This window comes from Felis catus, chromosome A1, assembly GCF_018350175.1.
Source record: "Felis catus isolate Fca126 chromosome A1, F.catus_Fca126_mat1.0, whole genome shotgun sequence".
In the NCBI taxonomy this organism is placed as follows: Eukaryota; Metazoa; Chordata; class Mammalia; order Carnivora; family Felidae; genus Felis; species Felis catus.
In genome coordinates, this window is record NC_058368.1 from 192,783,831 (window position 1) to 192,810,949 (window position 27,119).

A 27,119-nucleotide genomic window follows, 5' to 3' on the forward strand; every position below is an offset into this window, starting at 1 on the left:
AAAGTCAGACACTTCACCGGCTGAGACACCCCACTGCCCTGTTGGTATGTTCTCTTAATGAAGGATCCCTTTATTAAATTATTAAACTACCTTCTTTATCCCTGATACTCTTTGTTTTGAATTCTACTTAAACTGACATTAATACAGCCACCAAAGCTTCCTTTTGATTAGTGTTAGCATGGTAGATTTCCCCTATCTTTTTACTGTCATTTGTACCTTTATATTTAAAGTGTGTTTCTTGCAGGCAGCATGGAGTAGAATCTTGGTTTTTTTTTATCTAATTGGGTAAAAGGCAGAGAGTTCTGCCTTATAACTGAAACAATTAGTGCATTTACATTTAATGTGATTATCGATATGGTTAGGTTAAAGCCCATCATCTTGGTACTTGCTTTCTATTTGTCCTTTCTGACCTCAGTCCCCTTTTCTCTCTTTTTCTGCTTTCTTTTGGGTTAACTCAATATTTTCCATTATTCAATTTTACCTCCCTTGTTGGCTTATTTGCTAGAACTCTTTGCTTTGCTTTTTAGTGCTTGCTTCACGATTTATAGGATACATTCTAACAGCATACCTTCAAATGATACTATGTCACATCACAAGTAGTATGAAAATCTTATAGTAGTATATTAGCATTTCTCCTCTCTGACCTCTACCCTGGCATACACGTATAACTTTACATAGGTTTAAAACCCAACAGGGGCGCCTGGGTGGCTCAGTCGGTTTAGGCGGCCGACTTCGGCTCGGGTCATGATCTCCCGGTCCGTGAGTTCGAGCCCCGCGTCGGGCTCTGTGCTGACAGCTCGAAGCCTGGAGCCTGTTTCAGATTCTGTGTCTCCCTCTCTCTGACCCTCCCCCATTCATGCTCTGTCTCTCTCTGTCTCAAAAATAAATAAACGTTAAAAAAAAAAATTAAAAAAAAAAACCCCAACAGTATGTTACTATTATTTTTGGTTACTCTGTCAGATATCTTGTAAAAAGATTTAAACAATAAGAAATAGTGTATATCTACCCACATAGTTACTATTCCCAGTGATCTTCATTCTTTGTAAATGAAGATCCCTATTTCCACCTGTTACCGTATTTTTTTTCCCCTAAAGGACTTCTTTTAACATTCCTTATAGTACATAACTGCTGTGATAAATTCTTTCAGTGTCTGACAAGTCACTATTTTGCCTTTATTTTTGAAAGATACTTTCACTGGGTGTAGAATTCTAGGTTGGTAGAGTTTTTGCTTTTCATACCTTAAAGATGTTGTTACACCATGCTCTTGCCTCTATCGTTTCCACTGAGAATTCTGTCATTTTTGTCTTTGGTCCTTTCAGTTTTATTTCTCTGTCTAGTCTAAAACTTTGTCTTCATCACTGGTTTGTAGCAATTTGATGATGATATACAGTGGTGTCATTTTACTCCTGTTTCTTAAGATTGGGTTTCATTGTGCTTCTTGGATTTGTGGTTTTATAGCTGTCACTCAACTTGGAAAACTTTTGGCCATTATTTTTCTCTTCCCTTTCATACACTCCAATTACATGGACATTTGATTGCTTAACGTTGTCCCACAGTTCATCAATGCCCTTTTTATTTTGAAAAATTCTTCCTCTGTATTTTGAGTAGTTTATTTTCCTACTCTTCAGTTTTATTCCCCCCCCCCCCCCCCCGCAATATCTAGTCTGCCATTCATCCCATACACTATTTTTCATTGCAGACTTTGTTGGTTTAATTTCTAGAAGCTCAGTTTGGGTCTTTTTAAATTGTCCATGTGTCTATTTAATTTTTGAAACATATGGAATATAGTAATAATAAATGTTTTAGTGTCCTCTGCTAATTCTAAAATCTGTGTTAATTCTGGGCTTTTTTTTTAAGTTTATTTATTTTATTTTGAAAGAGACAGAAGCAGCGCACTTGGGAGAGGGGGAGAGAGAGAGAGAGAGAGAGAGAGAGAGAGAGAGAGAGAGAGAGAGAATCCCAAGCAGGCTCCACACCATCAGCATGGAGGCCCACATGGGGCTCGAACCCACAAACTGAGATCATGACCTGAGCCAAAACCAAGAGTTGAACGCTTAACTGACTGAGCCACCCAGATGCCCCTGGGTTGGTTTTGATTAGTATTAATATTCCTCATTAAGGGCCTGTGAACTCTGGCCTCTTTGGTCTCCTTGGACTTCTTCTCCTCAACTCAGGAAGTCCTCTGGGCTCCACTTGGGTTCCCCTCCCCATACCATGGCCTGGAAACTCTCTTGAGACAAAAGTTGGGGTACCTGTAGGGCTCACCTCATTTGTTTGCCACCTCTTAAGATTTACGGCCTGTCACTGACTGATGTCCAATGTCTTACAAACCATTGCTTCACACGGTTTGTCTTTAGTTGTTGTTATTTCAGGCAGGAGAAGGTCCTGTCACTCTGTCTTGGCCCCTAAATAGCATTTTTTGTGTGTCTGTGTGTACATTCATATTTGGGGCCCTATTATTATCATTACAACTAGTGCTATCAATGTGGCTGATTTAAACTTGTGCTGGCAACCGGTCTTTCTTTCCAGAGTATATATTTAATAAATGTGTGTCAAAATGTATAGACTCTAATTGGCTCCCTTGTTGCCTTTGTAACCTGTTGGAGATGTAAAGGCGATCAATAGAACACTGGCCTATTATAATAATATAAACTTCTAAGTTCTTTTGAGGAAATTCAGCCCATACCATAAATCAACCAAGTTAATTTCACAAAAAGGAATCTGGTAGATTTGGGCCTTTTATTGCAACAAAGATTCCATTCAGGTTCATTCATTACTGAAAGCTAAACCAAGGGACTGGGTAAAGCAGGTCAGGAGTGTAGATGGTTTTCACTCCTACCATGAATGTTCTCTGACAGCTTTCAGATGGATGGTCTTCGCATGGGAGAAAATGACCATTTTTTCAGAGAAGAAGTTTGCACAGGAAGCTTTAGACCCCAGCCACTTCAGCAGTCGGGGCTGTTGCCATCAGCTCTGTGCCCTGGAGGGGCCTCCATGGACAGTCGCCATGCGGCCAAACCCGCCTCCCAGGGAGCAGGGGAAGCGGGCCAGCGCACCAGCCATCCTCTGTTCCTGCTCCCTCGGCAGGGGGTGCAGAGGGCAGGCCCACTGAGCCAGCTGGCCACCTCCCATTTACAAGCCCCAGCAAGTCGGGTCAGACTGCCTTCTTTCCCTTCTCTGGGTCTCCATGGTCCTTGGTGCAGCTTCTGGTGGAAGCAAATGCAGCTGGCACAAACAGCCCCTCAATCCTGTTCTTGATGTGATGTTGCCAAAATTCAGTTGGAAGAAGTAAAAGGCAAACATTACCTCAGCTCCTGATGGAGTTGTTTCAGCTCAAAGAAACCAGAGGGAGGGAGTGTCTCCACTGCTCTAATCTCACACATTTCCGAGGTCTGCAGGAAAGATCCACCCCCCGCCCTCTCCCCTCCCCAGCCCAGGAAGAAAAGGAATAGCTCTTCAAGACATCTGTCAACTCATTTCTGGAATGTCCGCTTCCATAGCTAGGGATTCTGAAAAGCCAGGGGGTCAGGAGAGGGGCGGGGAGTGTCAGGAGCACTGGATTTAGTGACATCCTTCATGGTGACTTAGATGCTGGTGGGGTGGCTGGGAACAGAGGAGCCTGAGGCGTCCTTTGGCTCAATTCACACCCACCTAGAACAGTGCTTCCTCACCTCACTGATGCCCTGGACCCCTCTGCCAAGCTGGTGAAGCCTATGGTCACTTCTCAGAGCAGCTTGTATAATGCATAAAATAAAACAGGTTATAAAGGAAATCAAGTGGACTGGGATACAGTTATCAAAATAATTTAAAAATCTGAAATATAGTAATAAAAGTGTTTCCTTATTAACACATTAATCAACACGATCTAGTGGCTGTTCTAAAAACTACCTTCACTTCAAAGTAGTGATGAGCATTCGTTACATTTCTAGATATCTATAAAGTGATGTAAAAGTAAATGATTTCTTTTGGGGACAAGTTCACAGGTGCTTTGTTGCCTACAGTCGTAACAGAAAGGAACACCATGTTTCAGTTAGAGGTTAGTGAAAAGAAAAACACAGTGTTTTCCACATCCAGATTTTTAGAGGCTCCTGAATTCTATCCACAGACTTGTCTGTGGGCCCCGGGACTCCGAAATTAAGAAGAGTTTTCTTTTTTCTGAACTGTTGGGAAAGAGTTGTGCACTGGAGACATGGGGGCCAGGCCCCAACCTGGGGGGCCTCCATCCAGCTGGGAGACTCGAACTTTTAAGCCCAAGGCTGTGCACTTCTTGCCTACTTTTCTACCTGCAGTGTCTTCCCGCAAAGGCCGGTGCTGGGTGGGGGTGTCCTTGGGAGTTCCAAAGCACCCGGAGTCTACCCTTATTGCCGATCTTCTCATCTGTGGTGTAATGACCTGCTTAGCCCATCTGTCCCCACCTCTTGCACGAGGCAACAATCATGGCTCATTTACTGTTGTGTTCCTGATGTCAAGCACAGGGCTTGGCACGTAGCCCATTCATATATATTTAGTGACTCAACAGATGAATGGACAGATGAAAGTTGTGTCCACACCTAGCTTCTCCCTCTCGTTATAAAAATATTCCTTGATTGACACCAGTACTTCTCAGCCCTGGTTATGTAAGTGAGAACTGCTTCCCAAGGCTTCAGAAAATACTGAGACCCAAGATGGACCCCCCCACCCCCACCCCCCAGAGATTCAGGCTCCAGTGGTCTGGGGTGGGACCGTGGCCCTTGTACGTCTTTAAAACCACCCCAGAAACAGCCAGAGTTGAGAGCCCACAGAGCCACAGAACAGCGGCTGAGGCGAGGGTGTAATGTTCCCAGATGAACTTCTTTCGTAGAGCCAGCAAGATGAAATTAGTGCAGAATTCTGAACTCTGCAAGGGGCTAAACACATAAATTGAGTTTCTGACCCTCGGAGTTAGGTCACAGCTCTGTGTCCAGCAACATCAGTGATATCTGAACTACATTCTCAGACTTAGATGAAAAATCTTGGGCTTGACAGTAAAGACCACGAAACAAATTGCAAACGCCACGGACAAGCGCTCCGAGCTCCGAGGCCCCACACTCCCTGCCCTCACAGCAAGAAGTCCCATGAATGGGGCCCATCCTGGATAAACAGCACCCCTTTTGTGTGGTTTCCTCATCTACAAAGCAGAGATGACAATAAGGCCAATCTCACAGCACTGCTGCGGGAACTGAAAGACAGGAATAGGGCAGAAAGCATTTCGTAAGTAGCCCAAACATGCCACCAAGATTAATTCTTTCTTACAGGCTTGCTTCAGTTTAGGTCACTTCACTTTACTGTGTTCTGTAGATGCTGTGTTTTTTACAAATTGAAGGCCTGTGGCGACCCTGTGTTGAGCAAGTCTGTTGGTGCCATTTTCCCAACAGTATTTGGTCACTTCGTGTGTGGGCCACATACTGGTAATTCTCACAATATTTCAAACGTTTTCATTTTTGTTATTATATCTGAATTGCTGCAGTCTCATGATAAAACCAAAATGGATGAGGACTTGCTTCCTATGGATGAGCAAAGACAATGGTTTGTTGAGATGGAATCTACTCCTGGTGAAGATGCCGTGAAGACTGTTGAAATGACAACAAAGGATTTGGAACATTACATAAACGGGAGTCGATAAAGCAGTGAGGTGAGGTTTGTGAGGACTGATTCTGGTTTTAAAAGAAGTTCTCTTGTGGGTAAATGCTATCGAACAGCATCACATGCTACTGAGAAATCTTTCTTTCAAGGAAGAGTTCATCAATGCAGCAAACTTTATTGTTTTCTTTTAGGAAATTGCCACAGCCACCCTGGTCTTCGGTAACCACCACCCTGATCTGTCAGCAGCCATCCACATTGAGGCCAGACCCTCCGCCACTGAAAGCCGAGACGATGGGTAGCATCTTTAGCAATATATATTTTTTAATGTTTACTTATTTTTGAGAGAGAGAGACAGAGTACCAGCGGGAGAGGGGCAGATAGAGAGAGAGAGAGAGGGAGACACAGAATCGGAAGCAGGATCCAGGCTCCAAGCCGTCAGCACAGAGCCCAACACGGCGCTCGAACCCATGAACCCGCGAAATCGTGACCCGAGCCGAAGTCAGACACCTATCCAACTGAGCCACCCAAGCGCCCCACTTTTTAGCAATATTTTTAAAAGGTGTGTACGTTGGATTTTAGACACAATGCTATTGCACACTTAACAGAAAACAGTTTAGTGTAAACACAACTTTTATATGCATGAGGAAACCAAAAAATTCATTTGACTCACTTTATTGCGGTGGTCTGGAGCACAGCCGGCAGTATCTCTGAGGTGTGCCTGTACTGCTTTCTACTAACTGTGTTCTTACAGGTGCAAAGATCTTATGGATTACAGATTCTACGTCAGACTCCCTGCTTTCAAGTTCCAGCTCCACTAATCAGCTGTGCCATCGTATGCAAATTACCTAACCTTTTTGTGCCTCAATTCCTTACCTGTAAAATGATGATAATAAAGGTACATACGTCATTGGTTTTTGGAAGGTTTGGCCGAGTGAGGTAAGCGCTTAACGTACCTAGAATATCTTCTAAAACTTAAGCTTTGTAACAGAATCACCTGGAGGGCTTGTTAAAACATGGATTGCTGGGTGCCTCCCTAGAGCTTTTGCTGCAGTAGATCTAGGCTGAAACCGTGAATCCGCGTGTCTCATAAGCTCCTAGGTGCCCATGACGGTGCTGGTCCGGGAACCACACTCTGAGAACCACTGGCTAAGAATGATGCCTGGCATGCAGTAAGCACCTAGTAAATGTCAGCTGCTATGATCTTTTCCTGGGCTCTACTTTCTTAATTCCTGGGCAGCACATTTTATGCTCTGGTGCCACTCAATACCGCCTTCCTGTAGAATTCCCATCTGAATTCCCATTCTAGACTCCCATTCTACCTTTGGTGGTAGTGTGGACCCAAGATAAGCTGCACCAGCATCACATGGGGGCTTGTTCATAATGCAAGTTCTTGGGTCCTGACCCACATCTATTGAATCAGGATTTATGGGGGTGAGGCTCAAAATCCTGGGCTCTAACATCCTTCCAGGTGATTGTACTGCATACCAACTCTAGGCACTACCACTCTAGCAGAAAATCACCACGACCACAACAGCTCTACTGAAGGCACCTAGGGAGGCAGGACAGCCTCAGGTCCAGAGTCTAGTTTTTGGCTGAGCTGGAGACCTGGCTCAGCTTCTTGGCCACCTGTGGCCTTACAGGACTTACGACATTTAAAGCAAACGAAGTGCCTGCACATGATACCTGTTCAATGGATGTTAGCTGCCATTATTATCTCTTTATCATCGTTACAATGTGTCCTGTCTCAAAATGACTTGAGGTAGCTTATAAAAAAAAAGACACAAATACCCACATGCACACGGCAGCTGAAACAAAGTCCCCTGTTTAAGAAAAGGAAATAAAAATGTATCTCCTCACAGAGAGCACAAGGGTTGAAGCTGTCCTTGCAATGGTCTGAACTTGAGTTTTGAACTTCCCCGTGGGCCAAAGAGGGGAAATGCAGAGGATACATGGGTCCCACTGCCTGCAAAGGGGAAGGAGACTGGCTGTCTTTCATCCCTCTGCCACACGACCGCTAAATCTAGGAGACTCGGATCACATAAACCTCTGCACCAAGGCCCGGGCTACCAAGGAGGGAATTTCCTCCAGCAGCGCTTTATGTACCTGATTCTTTAATTAATTCTCATCAAGAGCCACGGGCAAAATCCTTAGATCCCAGAAGATGAGAGACGTTACACTCACTTTGGGTGCCGAATATCAGGGAGAGAGCGATTCAGGGAGATTTTATCACTGACGTAAATGTTAAATCCATTTTCTCGGTATGCCTGATCCACTCGCTCAGCGTCGGTCATGGGGTAAGGTCTCCCTTGTTCTCCATTTCCTAGGAGAAAAGAGCAAAATCAGTGTTGCTAACTGAATGGGGTGGGGGAAGAAGGATGAAAAATATAATTAAGCCACAGAGGTAAAACTTTAGCCTTGGATACAGAGCGGACCTCCAGATTTTGGGAGGTGGGGATATAAAGGGGGGGAGGGGAATGAGGGTTTATTCAACCATGGCCATGCCATGTACTTGTCCTCATGTAATGCCCACAGCAAGCCATCAGGGTGGACTTGTGAACCCTGATTCTACAGATGGATAAACTGAGACTCAAGAAGGTTATAAAAGCAGGTCTGTGGGCTCCAAAGCCCATGCTTCCCCAATCCGCCAGGGGCCCCAAACACTCCTGACCATGGATCCTACCACTGGGATGGGAGGCCAGCTGACCAACCACGGGCCAGTCACCCAACTCTCTGAATTTCAAATGTGAAGTTGCATCCATGACAGAATTTATGAACGATAAATCACTTACACTCCTGTGAGGAATAGGGTTACTCTCTAGGCAAGGCAGACTTCATATGCAAATAAAAATGGCCACAAATGATAAAAGATGCTTTGATCTTTTAAGCCAGCAAACAATTAAGATCTGTCTAGCCTAGGCCAGGATTGCCTGAAAAATGTTGCTTTGAGTCATGGATTTGGGTGGATAATGCGCTAGCTGTCCTTTCTCTACACAATCCATTTGGAGAAAGAGACCCTGATGGTCCAGGAAATTATTCTCTGGGTTCTCAGGGTGCAGATGGTGAGCATGAATGTCCACACCAACCCCTGCAATAACAGCCCAAGAATCTGCAATGGGAGAGAAATGGTCATAAAAGCAGCTGATTAAAAATCACCTCATCTTCTGGAGCCTGTGGTCTGAGCAACACCCTATTTACTTTGCAAAGTAAACACTGACAACATCAGCTTGATGGGAAGGTGCAAGCTGAGGGGTGGGGCCAAGGCCTGTGCCTACAGCCTTGTGGCTCCAGCCAGATGAGAGAGAGGACGCCGCCATCTTGCAACGCTCCATGAGAAGACGCTGCTGCCTAGTGCCCAGGCCAGATTCCGCAAGGGACACAAATGCAGCAAGCAGAGAAAGAAGAGCCAGAAGCATCTGCCTGGGGAGGGAAGTTTCAGGAGTGGGTACCGGGAAGCAATTCAGAGCTCAGGCCCTAGAATCTGGCAGAGTACAGCTTAAGGCCCAAACCTGCCACTCCCAGCAATGTCACCCTGGGCATGCCATTAGCCTTTCGATGATCGGGGTTTGCTCTTTGTACTAACAGGGATAAGAAGGGCCAATGTAATGACTAAGGAGACAACGCCACGCCAGATGCCTGGCACAGAGTTCACACTCAACACAAGCTGGTTATTATTATTCTTAATACCGTTTCCACTGCTTACTCTTTCCTTGCTAGTTAGCCCAATGTTCTAATAATTCTGGTATATCCGTCTGGAGAATCAGCTCTTTTCAAATGTTTCCTCTCCCAGCTTAAGCGGAGCCCACCCCCACTTCATTTTAAATCACTGGCTTATAGAAAAATGCATGTCATGTCTTTAGATTTCCCTGACCATCAGTTATTATATCAGCTCTATTTGGAGGCTTGTTATAGTCTGGTTTTTTTTTTTTTTTTTTTTCATAATGTAATCTAAAAAAAAAAAAAAAAATCAATAGTGGTGGTGCCTTTAACTGGGATGAAATGAACAAAATACCAATCCCTCTATTTGTACAGTGCTTTCCAGCCTTGTAAAGTTGCTTCAAATCTGTCCCTTTACTTGTCACAACACCACCCAGTCCGTGGTGTCAGGGCTACCCTCCTGACCCCTAAGTCCAGGCTCTCTAGAGACGACTCTCCACATAATTTCTATATATTCCCCCCGCCCCCAACTCTTCCCAACTCCCTGGTGTAACAGGAACTGCTCCAAAGACTAATTAGCCAAAGAAAACCTGAGCCGAAGCCTGCTAACTCCATTCAGTCTTATGGCTACAGAGCTGGGTAGGGATCGACTCTGTCCTCCAGAGCTGGGTTCAAGTCCCAAGCCTGCCTCTTTCTCACTGCATGACTGCAGGCAGATTACCTGGTGTCTCTGAGCTATGGGCCCCTTCTCGTCAAATGGGCCACAAAGGGTGACTTGGGGTTTCACTGAGAAAATGTGCAAAGTGTGCAGCACGGGCCTCCATGCTCACCGTAGGTGTTTAACAAATGTTGGCTCTTCATTCTAGTGGCAAAATACCTCATGAGGAGGAGACATCTACTCCCCAATAAAGGTAGTAGGGACAACTCTTGAAGGCAGTGGACCTGATGGTGTGAGTGGAGAAAGGGGTCAGCTAACAGGTGAAGAGGGGGACCCCCAGGAAGCAGGGGGAGGAAGGATGGTAAATGGAGAGGGAAGCAACAGGAGGTACAGACATGCCTGCTAAACACACACACACACACACACACACACACACTTCACAGGACCTGCCAGCCGGCAATACCACTGTCCATACCTACGCGCTGGGCGTCCCTCCTGATGGCTTCTTGGTCATGCCAATCCTTCAGCTTTTGCCCATCTCCCAGGAAAAATATCTTCTTCTGCTGATTGTGGGAGCCCTTAAAAAAAAAAAAATAACAACTGTGAAAAAGAAGGAAAGGGGAAATAAATTTAGTAACTAAATTTAGTAACTAAATTTAGTAACTAAATAAATTTAGTAAATTGCACTACCTATGGGACGTGTTGGTTTTGACTGATGGTCTGTCACCATTTGTTCATTTATTAATTCCCTCAATATACCTGTTAGCACTGGCCATACGCCAGTCAGGTGGGCAAAGGTCAGAAGGATGACAGGTACACATGTCCACCCTCCTGGAACTACAAACCGGCAGGAGAGAAAACAGATGGACAGACCTTCCTTTCCCCCAAGGGAGAAAGCAGTAAGTGTGACTGTCCAACAGAAATCTAACGTGAGCCACAAATGTGAGCCACACGTGTAACTTTAGATTTTCTAGTATTCACGCTAAAAGAAAAAAACAAACAAAAGCCAGATGAATTAGGTTTGGTAATATATTTTATTTAACCCAATATACCCCACCTAAAATATCGTCATTGCGAAAGTACTAGGTTTGAAATCAGGTGTATTTTGTACTTGTGTTCACCTTAATTCAGACCTTCCCAGGTGCTCAGTAGTCACAGGTGGCTCGTGGCTACATACTGGACAAGGCAGGTAAGCGAACCTTACTTAGATCAGAGGCCTGGAGACAGGGCCCCAGGTGTTCACTTCCACCTGGGAGAACCGGAGATAATTTCACAGACGTGAAGGCATTTGGGCTAAGCTTCAGGTAAGCAGAAATGAGAGGCAGGGCATAGACTTCCAGGTGTGGTGGAGAGTGGCCAGAGCTGGGCTGGGCCTGAGGAGTTCTGAGCACAGAAGCAGAACCCAGCTCTTGGTCACCTCTACAGTCCCCAGAAGAGCCTAGTCCCCAAGAGGGTGAACATTTGGCCAGTGTGTGTGGAGTGTATGAACAAGCAATTGGATGGCTGAAAAAAAATGGGAAAATACAGCGGCCACAAGAGAGCAGCCCTCTGGGGCCAGGCTCTGAAGGCATTTCCTGTGTCTGGGAGATGAGCCCATCCTGGTGTGCCCATTAGGAAGCGGTTTCCCTAATTAAAGGAGTTGCATGCCACTGTCTGGGGTCATCACAGGGCACCAGATGCTTCCCCATGCCAACAGTGAAGTCTAAACACTTGGCCCCGGGGCTCAGTTAGAGCCTTCCCCAGGTAACGCTGCGCTGCACGGCTGTTTAAATGTCTTCCTGTGTTCACGAAAATGAGAATGGCTTTCCACATCACCTTGCCCATTAAAAATCTTGCAGACTTGTTCTTGCCACTGTGGCATGCAGGAGGCAACAGTCCTTTTTCCTATGTAATTAGCTACGAAGACCCGCAGCATGTGACACGCTGCGACATTAGCACTAACAAGAAGCCACCAGAAGAAAATCATCCCCAAGCCAATTTTTTAAGTCTCTGGCTGATCCTTGTGTTAGCAGATTTTCCACAACGGCTCAATATCCTTACATCAGCTCTAATGATAATCGCAATCCTTTGCATTCATTCCCTCTCCTACGGACCTCTCTGAGTTGCAAGAAGCAAATTCTGAAAGTTAGCATGCCAGACGTGTTGGTCAGAGAGGGAAGGAAAACTGTGAAAACAAAGGCCACGTGCCTGCAAACAGTTCTCGGGGCTCTCAGAAAACACAGAGGCTGCGCTGGAAGCCCCTTCAGCAAGTTTCCACTGCATTCAGCTACATTTCCACAGGAGACACTCAGCGCTGCTTTGGGACGAGGGGTTCCGAGAGGAGGAGCTTGGCCCCCTTTGAACCACACCAGCAATGCATCTGTCTGTTTTCTGTACCAGGATTCCATGCGGGATTTCATTTTAAAAAGGTCCTCTGCTGAAAACAACCGACAACCAAATCTCCTAATAAATGAACAAATACAAGTGGAAACTGATCAGGGCCACATCTCCATTTCGAAGAGCAGCCAAGCCTTGGGGTGGGTGAGGCGCCTGCCCAAGAAACACTCCATCACTGAGATGTCAAGAGGGATGGGTCAAGGGCTGTTTAGCAATGTTTTGTCCAGCCCTCCCTCCCAATTTCTTTTCCTTCTCCTGCTACCCAAAGACTGGAAACTTCAGGTGACTGCTCAGCTCACTGGTGGAACCAAGAGGCTCTGCAGACTGAGGCCACCTAAATGGAAGAAGCCCATCTAAAGAGGTTCTCAAAGTATGAGCAGCACTGCCCCACCTGGGAACTTGTGAAAAATGTTAATTCCTGGGCTCTGCCCCAGTCCTCCTGAGACAGAAACCCTGGTGGGGGGAGGCCCTAAGATCTATGTCTTAACAAGTCCTCCAGGGCGCCTGGGTGGCTCAGTTGGTTAAGTATCTAACTCTTGATTTCAGCTCAGGTCACAATCTCACAGCTTCGCGGGTTCAAGCCCTGCATCATGCTCTGTGCTGGCAGCATGGAGCCTGCTTGGGATTCTCTCTCCCTCTCTCTCTGCCCCACCCCCCCATAACACACACACACACACACACACACACACACACACACACACACACACACACACACTCACACGTCCTCCAAGAGGTCCTAAGCTGTTCTTGAGTTTAAGAACTACTAGTCTCGAATAAAGAGGCCATAATCCTGCCTGCTCTGAGCTGCTCAGACCAAACCTGGGCTCTAGTATCCAAGTTGAACAGATTGATCATCAAAGGTCACAAAAACCTTAAGTATGGTCGCTAGCAAAAACAATCTGGTGGCTTTGAGGTTTGGTTTTGTTTTTGTTTCATCTTGTTTCTTAATTGCCAGTGCAGGGGTGGGGGGCAGGCAGGGAAGGGAGATTTCCTATTGTTCTATCAAGATTTTTTGGCTTCTCTTGAAAACTCAAAAGACATGTCAATGTTCAGGCTGAGTTCCCTCAGCTCCTCAGCGGGGAGTCACAAGAACTGCCCTGCTTAGGTGAGGCAAGCCTCTCCAGCTTGCCACAGTCCCTACCATTCCTTACTGCTTTTCATCTGGTTCCCATCTCTCATTTGTGTCGCTTGCCTGGCCGCAGCGAGTCTGCATATTGCCGCAATACACACTATTGTATAATATACGATGTACAGTGCTGCAATTAGAAACTGTGTGTTAGGAGGACTAGGAGATGAGAAGCCATGGGGAACACAGAAGGAGTTATCTTGTTCTCTGAGGTCCTGAGGCTAGAATGAGCGACAATGGCAGGGGGCTTCGCTCAAGGTAGAGAAGAAATTCCAAAAGTTGGATCGTGCTAGGATGAAACAGGACCAACTAGGAGGAAGATATTAGAGGAGGCCAGGAATAGGATGCTTGATAGTTCATCAGGATGTGAAAGAGGGGACTCAAGGCTGGATTGGAGCTAGTGCTTCTCAAAATGAAATCAGCAGGGGCGCCTGGGTGGCTCAGTCGGTTGAGCGTCCTACTCTTGATTTCAGCTCAGGTCATGATCTCATAGTTCGTGAGACTGAGCCCCACGTTGGGTTCTGTGCTGACAGTGTGGAGCCTAAATGGGATCCTCTCTCTCCCCGTCTCTCAAAAAAAAAAAAAAAAAAAAATTAATGTGCAGTGCGATCACAGAGCAGGGGTGGGAGATCTTGTTAAACACAGATTCTGATGTGGGGACTGAGACTCTGCACATCTAACAAGCTCCCAGGTGATGCTGATGCAGGTGGCTCATGAAGGACACTGAGTAGCAAAGGCTAGGTGACCCTTAAAGGACATTTCAAGAGTCTAAAATTCCACGGAGGGCTCTGTTTCCTCCATCTGTTCATCAAAGTCTTCCCTCGACATGGGAAATGCGGCACGGGATTGAATCGCACAGTTGTGACCTCATGGAAGTAGGCTCCTTGAATCTTGTTCTCAGAATGAACAGTGAATTGCTGAACTGATAGGGTAGAGAGTTGAGGTTCCAAAATTCTGGGAGTTTCACACCCTCAGCTTCTACGACCTGCACTGCCCTTTGCTTTTATGATGTTTGGCCTTCTGGAATGCTCTGTGGACAGGATCTATGCTGTTCAGGTGGTCCCACTGGCCCTTCCATCTCCCTAAGCAAAGAGGACGTCAGAGCCTACAGACACAGGGAGTTCTGCACATCTAAGCACATAGTTATAGAGAGTCCTCAAATATCCAAGCTAAGCAGATACTCAGAATCAATTAGTCCACTCCTCCCCCATCTTACAGATGGGGAAGCTGAGGCCCAAAGAGGCCCAGCTACCCAACCAAGGCCACATAAGCAGGCCAGATGATAAGAACCATGTTCTCTGACTCCCAGGCTAGTCTTCAGTGAAGAGAGTCCTTGTGTTGTGACCTTGGACAAGGTCCAGAAGCCACAAGCACCCTAATTTTCCCACCTGGAAAATGGAGACAGCACTACTGACCCAAAAGGTACATTCAGATGAAGTGAGAAATCATAAAAACAGGATGCATCCCAAGAACTTCCAGAATTTTCACATAAATTGTGGATATCAACTCCTCTAGAATTTTAAGAATCTACTGTAAACTGACATATTCTCATCAGATCACCTGGATACAGAACTCAAAAGTTTGCTAATAATTGCTTCACAATTAATAGGTCTGAGCTTTCAGTAGGAGAAAATTTAGGTTTCAATCCTAAAATCACAGAGTTTTCAGTGCTCAGAGGGCTCTTTTAATCCTATTCACAAACCTGAACAAAAGTTGTGGTCAATTTCAAGTGGTTCAGGACTCTTTGAGGTCCATCCATGGAAACCCCACAGACAGATCATCCAAACTATCACCAAACATTTATCAAGACCTACCCTGTGCCAGGCATTGGGGATACTGGCAGGACAACACAAAGCCTGTACAAGTGTTAATGGGGGCTTACAGCCCAATCAGTCTCTCTCAAAGGGTGGTTCTTGGGAGGCCTGGGACCTCATTATAGATGTAATTTCCTGGCCCTACCCTGAACCTATTATATCAAAGTACCTGGGGGTAGGGAGCCAAGATGTGTTTTTATTTATTTAAATTTTTTTTTTTTTTTGAGAGAGAGAGAGAATGCACAGGTGGGGGAGAGGGGCAGAGGGAGACAGAGAGAGAATCTTGAGTAGGCACCACATCAGCACAGAGCCCAGTGCGGGGCTCAATCCCATGACCCTGGGATCACACAGCCGAAATCAAGAGTTGGACCTTCAACTGACTGAGCCACCTAGGCGCCCAATGTGTTTTTAAACACAATCCCCAAGTAATTCTGATTCACAATAAAGCTGGAAAAACCACTTGTCTAAATGTAGCTGTCTCGATATGAAATCTGAGGCTAACAGAATAGAACAGATTTTCCCTAAATTCCTTGGCTTGCCAGCCCCAAAGCCCAAACCAGATCTGGCTGTTCCCTCCCTGGGACAGACTGTGAGCCTCTTGAAGGCAGGGGCATCACCTGTTTTGGTTCATCAGTGTGCGTTCTTAGGCCAACACCTGGTCCATCTTAGGCCCTCAATAAATACCAGCTGAATGACTGAGGGCTGCTCATCAAAGGGGCAGGCTGCCTAGTTTAATGACTCAGAGCATTCCAGCTCCAGAGTTGGAAAAACCTAGGTTTCACTTCTGGGGTAGGTGGACCCCAATTTCCCTGACTGATAAATAGGGAAAACTAACAGAATAACCATAACCTGTGGGTTGCTGGGGAGAATGAACTGAGCTAATCAATACAGAGCATCTAGCTCAGTGTCTGGCACGAAGTCAGGACTTCTCGGTAAAGGGGGCCTAGTAATACATTATTTTTAGAGAAAGCTTATCACCCGGTGTTTATGATAGCCACGTCTGGAGGAACAGAAGAGGGCGGGAATCAAATAATAAAACCATAAGCCCTGTAGACGCAACCTATGTAACACCTGAGCTGATGCAAGTGGCCACTGCTGATAACAGGATTTAGAGAGTCTCCTCATTCACAGGAGGGCATGTACCCAGGTGGAAATTCTTCAGAAAAGAAGAAAGTTCCTAGTTAAGAGTGGCAATCTGCAATAGAAACAAATGTCACAGGACCCTTAGCAACAAGAAAGGCGTGGACAGCGCTTCTCAAAAGACAGCAATTCCTCCGCAATAGCAATCACTTAATATTATGCAAGCAAGCATGTCTGGATTTTCAATCCAGGGCCAACTGTGAATTTCTTTAATTCTACAGACTCGAACATTTGTCTGTGAAAGCTGTGACTGCTTCCCTTCAGCAACCATCTCTTGCCCTTGGTTTCCAGGGTCCTTTTGCCACAGGAATCAAAGGGGCTGGGAGGGAGCATGGAAAGAGAGGTGAGGGAGAGTCTGTGGAGGAGACTGGCAGAATTAACGTGGCAATCCCATTAAACAATAAATGGGAAATGGATTTCGACTGGCTGCTCTAAATAACTGCTTCTGGTATCTGCGTGCTTTTACTTAACATTCCACAGAAAGAATCGATTAGTGTTCAAACAGCCACACACTCACACACACAGACGGAATTTTAATCTTTTGTTGAATCACTATTTAGCGTGCCTGGCACCCTTCGGAGGGCAGAAAGAAAGATGGTGAAGCAAGCCAACTGTGTTCTGCCCAAGAAGAAAGATCTATCAAAGTGCACTCTAATCCCAACATTGCAGACTCTGCGACTCCCACTCAGAGGACTCTGGCATCCCTTGTTCAGCTGGCGAGTGTCTTCAAAATACGGAAAACGGGTGATAACGCTCCAAAACAGCAATGCCCAAAGTCAAACCGGGAAGGTCATCTGCTGCAGCCAGGGTCTGAAGACATATTACAGACCAGATTCTGCTGCAAATTTAACATGGCTGCTCCCCCTGACCCTCCTTTCACCCAACCCTACAAAGGCACTGGAATGATTTTGCTTTGAGGTTTAAATGACTCTGTATAATTCCAAACGTTTGTTTATCTGCTAAGTAGATTATTCTAATAACCTTCACACACACACACACACACACACACACACACACACACACACACACACACACATGCATACAGCAAAGCATTCTCCTCAAGGTTGCCTGCAAGGTTATACTTCAAAGAGGGCTAGGTATGGCTTGATTTACTGAAAGCATAAAGTTACTTTAAGCAAGGGAGTTTGGACAACTGGATAAATGTACTTCATTTATGAGTTTTGAGGACATAAGCTGGATTGTTTTTATTTATTCATTCATCCAACAAATAAGGATGACTCTGTTGGTAAATCGGGGACCTACTATGTCTAAAGAACTGTGGGGGAGACAAAGATAAATAAGATAGTCCCTGGACTCAACAAATAGCATGGGTATGTGACAAGTACATAAGAGGAAAAAACACACAATACTAATATAAGGGCGCTGAAAGTTGTACGGATAAATTCTATAGGTATTTACAAGAACCAAAGATTAAATTCTACCTGGGACAATCAGGCAAAGATTCCTACAGAAGCAGAGTCTATGAGAGTTGCCTGAAAGGATGGGTAGGATTTTGACAGGCAGCAATGGGGGGGGTGGGGGTGGGATGGCTGTCAGAATCTAGTTGGAGGGAAAGCATGTACAAAGAAAGGGACTTCATGAAGTAAGGGACATGTTTACTTAACGGCAAAGAGCCTGACTCAGCTGGAGTGAGTAGAGTACAAAAGAGAGTCATGGGCCATGAGGCCAGGAAGTCTGAACCGGACTCTGAGCACCTTACACTGGAGCTGTTCAGCAGGTGGGAGCCACAGAAGGTCTCTGAGCAAGGAGCAGGTGGGGGTAGAGCTCCAAGAATAAAATGTTACTACCTATCCACGTGCAATTCATCTCAGAATCCTCCTCTTCCTGGAGGATCTTGTTTTCATTCAGAGGAAAGGTTCCCTCTTTCTGGCCCAGGACCACTCTCCTTCCGGCATTCCCTGGGTCAGACTTCTATAGGGCTGACCTTACCCCAACTGCTATCTGGTAGGCTGCTGTTCAGAGACAACCTACCTTTCACCATAACCAGTACCAAGCTGTATGAGACAACCATTAAATGTAAAGGGCACTGTCTACAAGGGATGAAGACACTACAGCCCAGTGACCACGAGACTCCCTGAGTCTGCTGAGTGCAGGTCAGGTGCATCTGCTGTTCCACTCAGCAACTGTCCATTTTCCCAGCTCTGATAACTCCACAGTCTCGATGCCAGGATGTTGGAATCTGAAATCTAGAAGGGGCCCTATTTCCTAAGAGGGCAAGGTCATTCACAAACAGGAACCACCGTTTAAAAAGGCTGATTCTGTACTTTCAAAGGCAGATCCACCTGTCCAATTCACCTTTTGTATAGATGGCTCTAGAAAAGGTCATTTGCTACTTAAGGTGTGAAAGCTCATTAAGAGACTTTTTCAAGCAGCAGAGAGAAAAATAGCCAAGATATTTGTAATGTCTATTATCTAAAGGGCAAATGGAATCTTTAGTAACTTCTTGCTTCCATTCTAAAAGAATGACATCAACTTGTACTATTTTCTTCAGAGGAAGTTCCCAAATGTTTTATCACCTGGTGTGTGTGGGGGGGGGGGGGCACAATACTCTGATCCATAATTTTATAATGTTCATTTGAGTCTCTCACCCACCCATCCACCCACTTAAATGTTTAATGAGTAGGAGCACATGCTAGACTCTGTGCTATGTGTCCAGGATATTGGGGAGCAAGACAGACAAGGACCCTGCTCTTATAGAGCTACAGTATGGTGTGTGGCAGGGGGTACTATACACTTTAATCCAGAACCACAAATAAACTGGAACAGCTACAGTGGTGTGTGCATTAAAAAAAAAAAAAAAAAAAAAAAAAGTACATGGTGCAAAAAGGTTCCTTTCTTTCAGATCAGATCAGGAGGGTTTGATCCCATCAGCAAGGTTAGGGGAGGCTTCCCTGAAGAAACAGAGGGAGTATGATTAGGAGTTAATTCAACTGAAAGAGGAAAACAGAGCATTCCTGACGGAGGGAAAAGCAAGGCTGTGCAAAGGCCCTGTGGCAAGGCACAGATGAAACACAGGTGGGACTGAAAGAAAGCAGTGTGTGTGGCACACGGACGAGGAGGGAAAGGCTGATGGGGATGAGAGGTGGGCAGGTGTAAGGATTTTGTCTGTCCCGAGATTTTATATAATAGGAGGTGCCAAGATCAGGTTGCATTTGGCAGGCTGTGTTATAGCCCAGTGGAGAAGGGATTAGGAGACCAAGAAGGGTAGAACTAAGGGAGGAGGCTCTCACAGCGTATACGTATAGGCAGAGATGATGCCAGCATGGGCTAGGAAGACACAAGTGGGGATGCACACGGACAGATTTTTTTTTTTTTTTAACAGAGTCACAAGGGTCTATAGTCCGCAGGTCTATAGTCCAGAAATGCAGGCTGAGAACTCTGACACTTGGGTGATAAGTTTGTCTTTAAGGTCCATAAGCCCAAAGTCCTGTCGATGCAGGTGGGGTTGACCCGGGGTCTGAGCCCAGATCTCCCTTGGTCTAACCTGGTGTTTGCCCCATCACATGTTACTTTCAAGTTTGAATCCTGTTCATGGACAACCAGTCACAAAATCAGACCCTAACAGAACTGTATCATCTGCATAGTAACCTTCAGGAATCGCACGACACGTGGTCAAAGAGAAAGAGAAACAAATCGTAACCGGGGAGGCTGGCGATCCTCCCGTCCCCAAGCTCAGTGGGCCAGTGCCATGGATGGTGTCCCTGGAGGCCTAGTTCTCTCTAGCCTCTGGCATGTGAGCACTTCAGCGCTGAGTGAGCCTTCTCTTGGAAGACAAGTGCTTTCACTACCTCAGAAGGCACTGCGATAACTTCAACTGAAGAAATCGTCATCGGTGTTATAGCCAGGGGAAAAAAAGTCCTGCCTAAACTGGACTTTTGAGAGGTGGTTTGTCATTATATTCCATGGGCAATTGTCAAGGGCCATTCTGATTTTATGTTATTTCCCCCTAAAGTGGTGAGTTTATTATAACCTAACCCTTTTGTAAGATGAGACTTTACTATATTATTATTGTCATTATAGCCACTTTGAAGATGACAAAACTGAGGCCTGGAGAGAAAATCAATAGGAAAGTGCTTTGCAAACTGCCAACCACCCCATGAGCGTAATCATCACAGCTAATGGTTCCTTCCACACACATCTGCCCACTCCCTCCCACGTCTCAGAACACAGTCCGTTCTCAGGAAAGAAAAACTCGCTGGAGGGAATCATACTTCTGTGCCTTGTTCACAAGGGGTCTTGCAAATCCCAGTCTAGCCAGTAAGTGATCAACCACAGGAAAGCCTCCAGAGTGTTCTCAGAGGCTCGGTGGAGGGAGCCCAACAGAGGGTCACTACCCTGCTCTGCAGAGCAGATGTGGATGTGTACGGAGGAAGGCGGGCAAAACGAGGAGCTGCATACAAGGCAATTTCTTAGCTTTCAGGGGTGGAAAAATGGTTGCAAACACATCTTATTGGTCTCCTGCTTGGGGAATGAGAACTGAGACACCAAGCAGTTCAGTTCTTGCTCTATTAATAGCACTAATTACAATCAGGATCCCCTATACTCTGAAGACAGCACAACCAACTGTGTAACAGCACCTGCTTTGGAGTCAGAAACACCTAGGCTTGTGTCACAGTTCTGCTTCCTAGCTGTGTGACCTGAGGCAGGTTACATTGTTTTCCCCAAGCCTTGATTCCTCAAACATGAAACGGGGGATATGAATAGTATCTGGCACACAGGTTCCTGTGAGGAATACATGAGCTACAGCCAGTAAAGGTCTTAGCAGAGTTTGGTATTTAGGAAGCACTAAAAATCAGAGCCACCATTATTAGTTATTATTTGGATAGTACTCTGCAATCGACAAAGCATCCTTACATACGCCATCCTATTTCTTCACCACAATCACACCAGGATGAAGGCAGCATCATGAAGTTATCATAATGTTCTTCCTTGTGGATCCCAGACTCTGAGAATCCTCTCAGTATTGTGCTCCAAGTGGCCCTTAACAGTCAGCCGGCAATGACCAGAAGACAGGAGGTATCCGCCATGCCTGCCTTGAGCTGGAAGAGTGAATTCCCAAGAACGCCTGGTAAGGTGTGGGCCACTGGCTGACTTCTACCGTCTTAGAGCTTCAGGCTACTGACTGTTCACTGCTTGCAAAGGTCCCCAGGGCAGTGGGGAGGGGAAAGTGGGAAAAGCAGGTGACTGATGGCCCTCCCCGCCTCTAGTGCTGCCCTCCCCGCCTCTAGTGCTGCCCTCCCCTCACCCACAACTGCCAGGGTCTTCCCATGTGCCATGCCTCAGAGTCACAGAGTCTAGGTGCTGAATGGGAGCTGAGGTTCTTTCTGCTCTGTTGGCCCACTGGACCCAGTAACCCTCTCTTTGCCGTAACGCATGGATGGTCCCTGAGACTGGCTCGGGCACTTAGGGGAGTGTCTCCGCACAGATGGCTACAGTTATTAGAAAACTCCTTTGAGTACTTAGCTCCTTGGGCTCCTTCTTGGCCCCAAAGGAAAGTCTCTGATGGACTCTGATCCTGGCCTCGTCCATCTGCCATCTTGGAACCTCTAAACTCTTCTTCATTTCTCTTGGGCTGGGAACCAAAAAGGGCTCTGAACCTCCTTGAGTGGTATCCCCACCACTTCCCCCGCCCCTACCTTGCTCTCACTCTGGCATTCTTGTTCTTACACACTGATCTCTTAAGACATACAGTGCCCCAGGCAGGATACATGAGGTGTAGACACAGCAGCGCACAGGATGGTGTTCTGAGAATACACCACTTTGCTATGCAAGTAGACACCCCTGTAGGAACAAATCCCAACTCTCAGGGGCGGGCCTTCCCTGACCTCCTTGACTACATCATAATCTCTAAGTGTGCCCTGATGGCATCCTTACTGCTCCTTTGTGATTTGCACATTCATTTGGGTGATTCTTTCATTATCGTCTGCCTCTCCTCAAACTGTGACCTCCATGAGGGTAGGAGATAGGAATTTTTGTTAAATGAATGAACAAATGAGCAGAGACATCTTTTGTTTTCTTTTCTAGATAAAGGAAAGTCATCCACGATCACACATGTCTACTACAGTCCCAAGGGATTAATACCATAAATGGGTTCTGAGGATTAACTTTATCCTCTTGACTGAAAGGTTTCAGGTCAACTTAATGGGTTCCAAAACTAAAGAGAGCTGCTTTGCCTGGATCCTAAAGTGATTTCTAAAACTTTATGTTCCCCAGGAGCTGTTCTCTTTTTTTCTGTCACAGTAATCGGAATTTTAGCTGGGAATATGACTTCTCAGCATGCAGATATTTCCCAGACATCCTTGCAGCTAGCTGTGGCCTGACTAGGTCCTACCAACGAGAGGCGAGTGCAGGTGTTGTGTGGCATTCCCCAGAACCCACCTGAAGAAACCTTCGTTCCTTCTGTGTTGCTGCCTAGAATGCAAGTGCCACCGGGATCATGAGATGGAGGGCCACTCCCTAGAGATGGTGAGGATACTGGTGGGAAGGAGCCCTAGATTCCTGAAGACTTCAGGGATTGGAGCTGTCACACCAGCCCTGGACTGCAAACCTCCAGACCTTCTTCTCTTGAGGCTTGAAAACCTGAGAGATCACTTGGTGTGAGACCGAAAACCCTGAAGGAGGATCCAAAAGACCTAGTTTTCAGACTTCTGGGTCTACACGTACGAAGAGTGGGGCAGTAGGCAGGTCCGTTGTCTTTCTAGATCTCTATTCTTTGAATATAGAATGGAGGTCAAAATATCTGCCCACAACATGATTATGTAAGAAATGCTAAGGAATCTATAAAAAGGTAGAACTAGTGAGTTCGGCAATGTCACGGGACACGAGGTTAACAAATGAAAATCAAATTGCACTGCTAAATACCAACAATGAAACATTGGAAATTCAAATAAAACATACCATCTACAACGGCATCAAAAACATGAAACACTTGAGGGATCAATCTCACAAAAATATGCAAGACCTAAATACCGAAAACTACGAAAGAAATCAAAGCTCTAAATAAATGGAGAGATACATCATATGTTTATAAATCAGAAGACTTGACGTTGTTAAGATGTCAATTCTCTACCTGTGGACTCAATGCAATCTTTGTAGAAATTGATACGCAAGGGACATAGAAAAAGAGCAACAGTTGGAATGCTTAATATCCACTAATTTCAAGGCCTGCTCTGGGGCCACAGTGACCAAGGGAGTGTGGTACTTGAGTAAGGAAACACATGTGATCAATGGGAACTGCATGGAGAGTCTAGATGTATCATCAGTTGATTCTGAACAGAGGTGCTAAGGAAACTCCATGGAAAAGGATAATCTTTTCCACAAATGGTGTTGGAACAACTAGATATCCGTATGTCTACATATAAACCTCAATCCTTACCTCACACTATACACACAAATTCACTTGAGATGGATCATTGACTTAAACGTAAGAGCCAAAACTATAAAATTTGTACAAGGAAGTAAGTGAGCAAACTTTAGCAACCTTAGTTTAGGGGACAGTCTCTTAAACAGGACACAAACAGCATAAAATATGCATAAATTGGAATTCATTATAATTAAAAGCCTTTGCTCTTTTAAGGGCAAGCCATGGACCAAGAGAATATATTTGCAACAATATATTTGATGAAGGACTTATATTCAGAATGCACATAGCATATGTTACAGCTCAACATCATTAGTCATTAGGGAAATGCAAATCAAAACTACCATGAGAATAGCCAAATCACGGAGAGAGCCCAAATGTCCATTAACTGATGAATGGATTAAGAAGATGCAATGTACACATACACAATGGAAGACTACTCACTGATGAAAAAGAATGAAATCTTGCCATTTGCATCAACATGGATGGAACTGGAGGGTATTATACTAAGCAAAATAAGCCAGTCAAAGACAGATATCTGATTTCCCTCCTATGTGGAGTCTGAGAAAGTTAACAGATGATCATAGGGGAAGGGCATGAAAAATAAGATAAAAACAGAGAGGGAGGCAAACCACAAGAGACTCTTAAATACAGAGAACAAACTGAGGGCTGATGAGGGAGGGGCAGTGGGGGGTGAAGAAAACAGAGGATGGGCATTTGTTGGGTTGAGCACTGGGTGTTACATGTAAGTGATGAATCACTGGAATCTACTCCTGAAGCCAAGACTACACTGTATGCTAGCTGATTAGAGAATTACAAAACAGGAAGACAAAGCAAACAAACAAAAAAAACCCAACTACCATGAGATACCATTTTACAGCTACCCAGACAGTGATAATTTTTAAAAATGGAAAATAACAAATGTTGGCAAGGATGTGGAGAAACTGGAACCCCTGTACAATTGGAGATTGTATGAGAGGATACAAAATCTCACAGCTACCATGGAAAGCAGTTTGGTGGTTTCTCAAAGGTTAATCATAGAAGTATCCAGATGACCCAGCAATTACACTCCTAGGTACGTATCCAAAAGCACTGAAAGCAAAGACTCACACAGTTGTTGTTGTTGTTTTTTAATGTTTATTTATTTTTGAGAGAGAGAGAGAGAGAGAGAGAGAGAGAGAGAGAGAGAGAGAGAGAGAGAGAATAAGCGGAGGAGGGGCAGAGAGAGAGGGAGACACAGAATCCGAAGCAGGTTCCAGACTCTGAACTGTCAGTGCAGAGCCCGACACGGGGCTCGAACACGCTAACCGTGAGATCATGACCTGAGCCAAAGTCAGACACTTAACCAACTGAGCCACCCAGGCGCCCCTCACATAGGTATTTTTATGCCAACATCCACTGCAGCATTATTCACATACCCAAAAAGTGGAAATGAGTCGACTGTTCCTTCATAGACAAAGGGATAAACAAAACACAGCACAGACACACAACAGAATATTTTTCAGCCATGAAAAATTTGATATATGCTACAACGTGGATGGATCTTGAAAATATTATGCTTAATGAAATAAGGCAGATACAGATGGATGCATATTATATGATTCCACTTACCTGAGGTATATAGAATAGGGAAACTCATACACACAGAAAGCAGAATACAGGTTAACAGGGGGAAGAGGGGAGTTAGTGCTTAGAGGGAGTCATTATTGTTGGGGATGATGAGAAATGTTTTGGGTACAGTGTTAATGGTTACACAACATTGTGATGTCTTTAATGCCACTGAAATATACTCCCACAAATGGTTAAAATGATAAATATTGTTACATACCTTTTACCACACTAAAAAGAGACACCTCCCTCCTTCTCCCTCATCTCCCACAGAAAGCTAATTCTTCCAATTTTCAACCCTTACATATTCTAATGCCCCCCTGGAAATTTACAATGGATGTTAACATACTTAGGCTCTGTAAAGTGTCACAGAAAAGAGAGCTGCCTAGCTTTGTGTAATCCAACATTTCACAAATTTATTTGATGAGAAGTTCCCCCACCCACCCACCCACCCAGCCTGCTCGCAAATGATTAGCATCCTGGGGAACTCAGGGACCTTGTTTTGAAACGCGATGCTAATGACAGGGTTTATGAGGAAGAATACAACACGATTCCTCCCCTCTGCAATGTGCAGTCAGTTTTTTGGTTTTTGCTTTGAAGCACGTAGATGTGGAACAATGACGTGAAGATTTCAAGCTGACATACTGACATGGAAGGAGGGAAATAAAGTTTATGATAATATAAGATTCTCTAAAATAAAGCTTCAGTCACCTACTGAGGCATCTGTCATCTGTGTCTACTAACACATCCATTCATCCATCTATTCATCCATCTGATGAACATTAATTGTGCAACTACTATTTGTTGGCTCTGGGTTACATGCTCCAGAGACTATGATACATAAAAGACACAGTTTCTGTCTATGGTAGAGCCAGATTTGAGATCATTTCCTTCTAAAACAAAACTGCCCCTGAGATCTAAAAGAACAGCCATGAATTATTCTAGAATAACTGTTCTGGAAACAGCTCTGCAGAGGGCACTGAAGGATGAACATAACGTGGGCTGGTGAAGGCACCGCAAAAGCAGAGGTGGTAAGGTTGTCCAGGAATGTCCACACAGAAGACTACGGACTATTTTAAAAGCCTGGCTTCTTATAACTCTGGTTAATGGATCACTTCACCTTTTCACAGTGGTTTCTCATATTTAACTTTCTCTGGTTAGCTGGAGAAACAAGGCATTTGAGGCTGGAAAAGAGGCTCTTGTTTCTCCTCAAGAGAATTCGGGCAGATTTCTCAGGGTGACTGTGGTAGACGGATTGCAGAAGTGGCCCCCATCTTCCACCCCTCCTTGTATCCATGTCCTCTGCGATGGGACCCCGAAGCTCCTCTCATCAAGAGATGAAGTCTTTTGCCCCACCTCCTGAATCAGGGCCGGCTTCGTGATCTGCTTTGGCCAACAGAAGGAGGCAGAAGTGACAGTGTGTCAAGCGTGAAGCCTCAAGAGATTTGCACTCTTCCCACCCCTGGTTTTTGTTCTTCTGCCCCCCACACCCTTAGGGAACAAGCCAAGGCTAGTAAGCTAGAGGGGTGTTGAGGGGCAAGTGGAGGAGGAGACATGGGGAGAAGAACCGTGGTCATCCTAGACAGAGAGCCAAACCCCAAAGATGCGCCCGCCCAGCCTGCCCACGGCTAGCCAGAGACACATGGTACAGCGCAGCCAAGACCAGGGAAGTGACCCAAATGATCTGAAGACCTGTAAGGGATAATACATGGTTACTGTTTGAAGTCACTCACTGAGCTCTGGGGTCGAGTTTTTAAGGCA

The 27,119-nt window shown here is 45.4% G+C and overlaps 1 protein-coding gene across 2 annotated transcripts in view; it reads right to left on the bottom strand.

Moving 5' to 3' along the window:
• GALNT10 (polypeptide N-acetylgalactosaminyltransferase 10) overlaps positions 1-27,119 on the bottom strand; it is a 223,165-nt gene that overhangs the window by 120,526 nt on the left and 75,520 nt on the right. For both annotated transcript variants that reach the window (XM_023260250.2, XM_023260253.2), the window contains exons 2-3: positions 10,389-10,491; positions 7,783-7,921 (exon numbers count right to left, since the gene is read on the bottom strand). In XM_023260250.2, the coding sequence (XP_023116018.1) occupies positions 7,783-7,921; positions 10,389-10,491 (242 nt within the window). The remainder of the gene's footprint in view (positions 1-7,782; positions 7,922-10,388; positions 10,492-27,119) is intronic.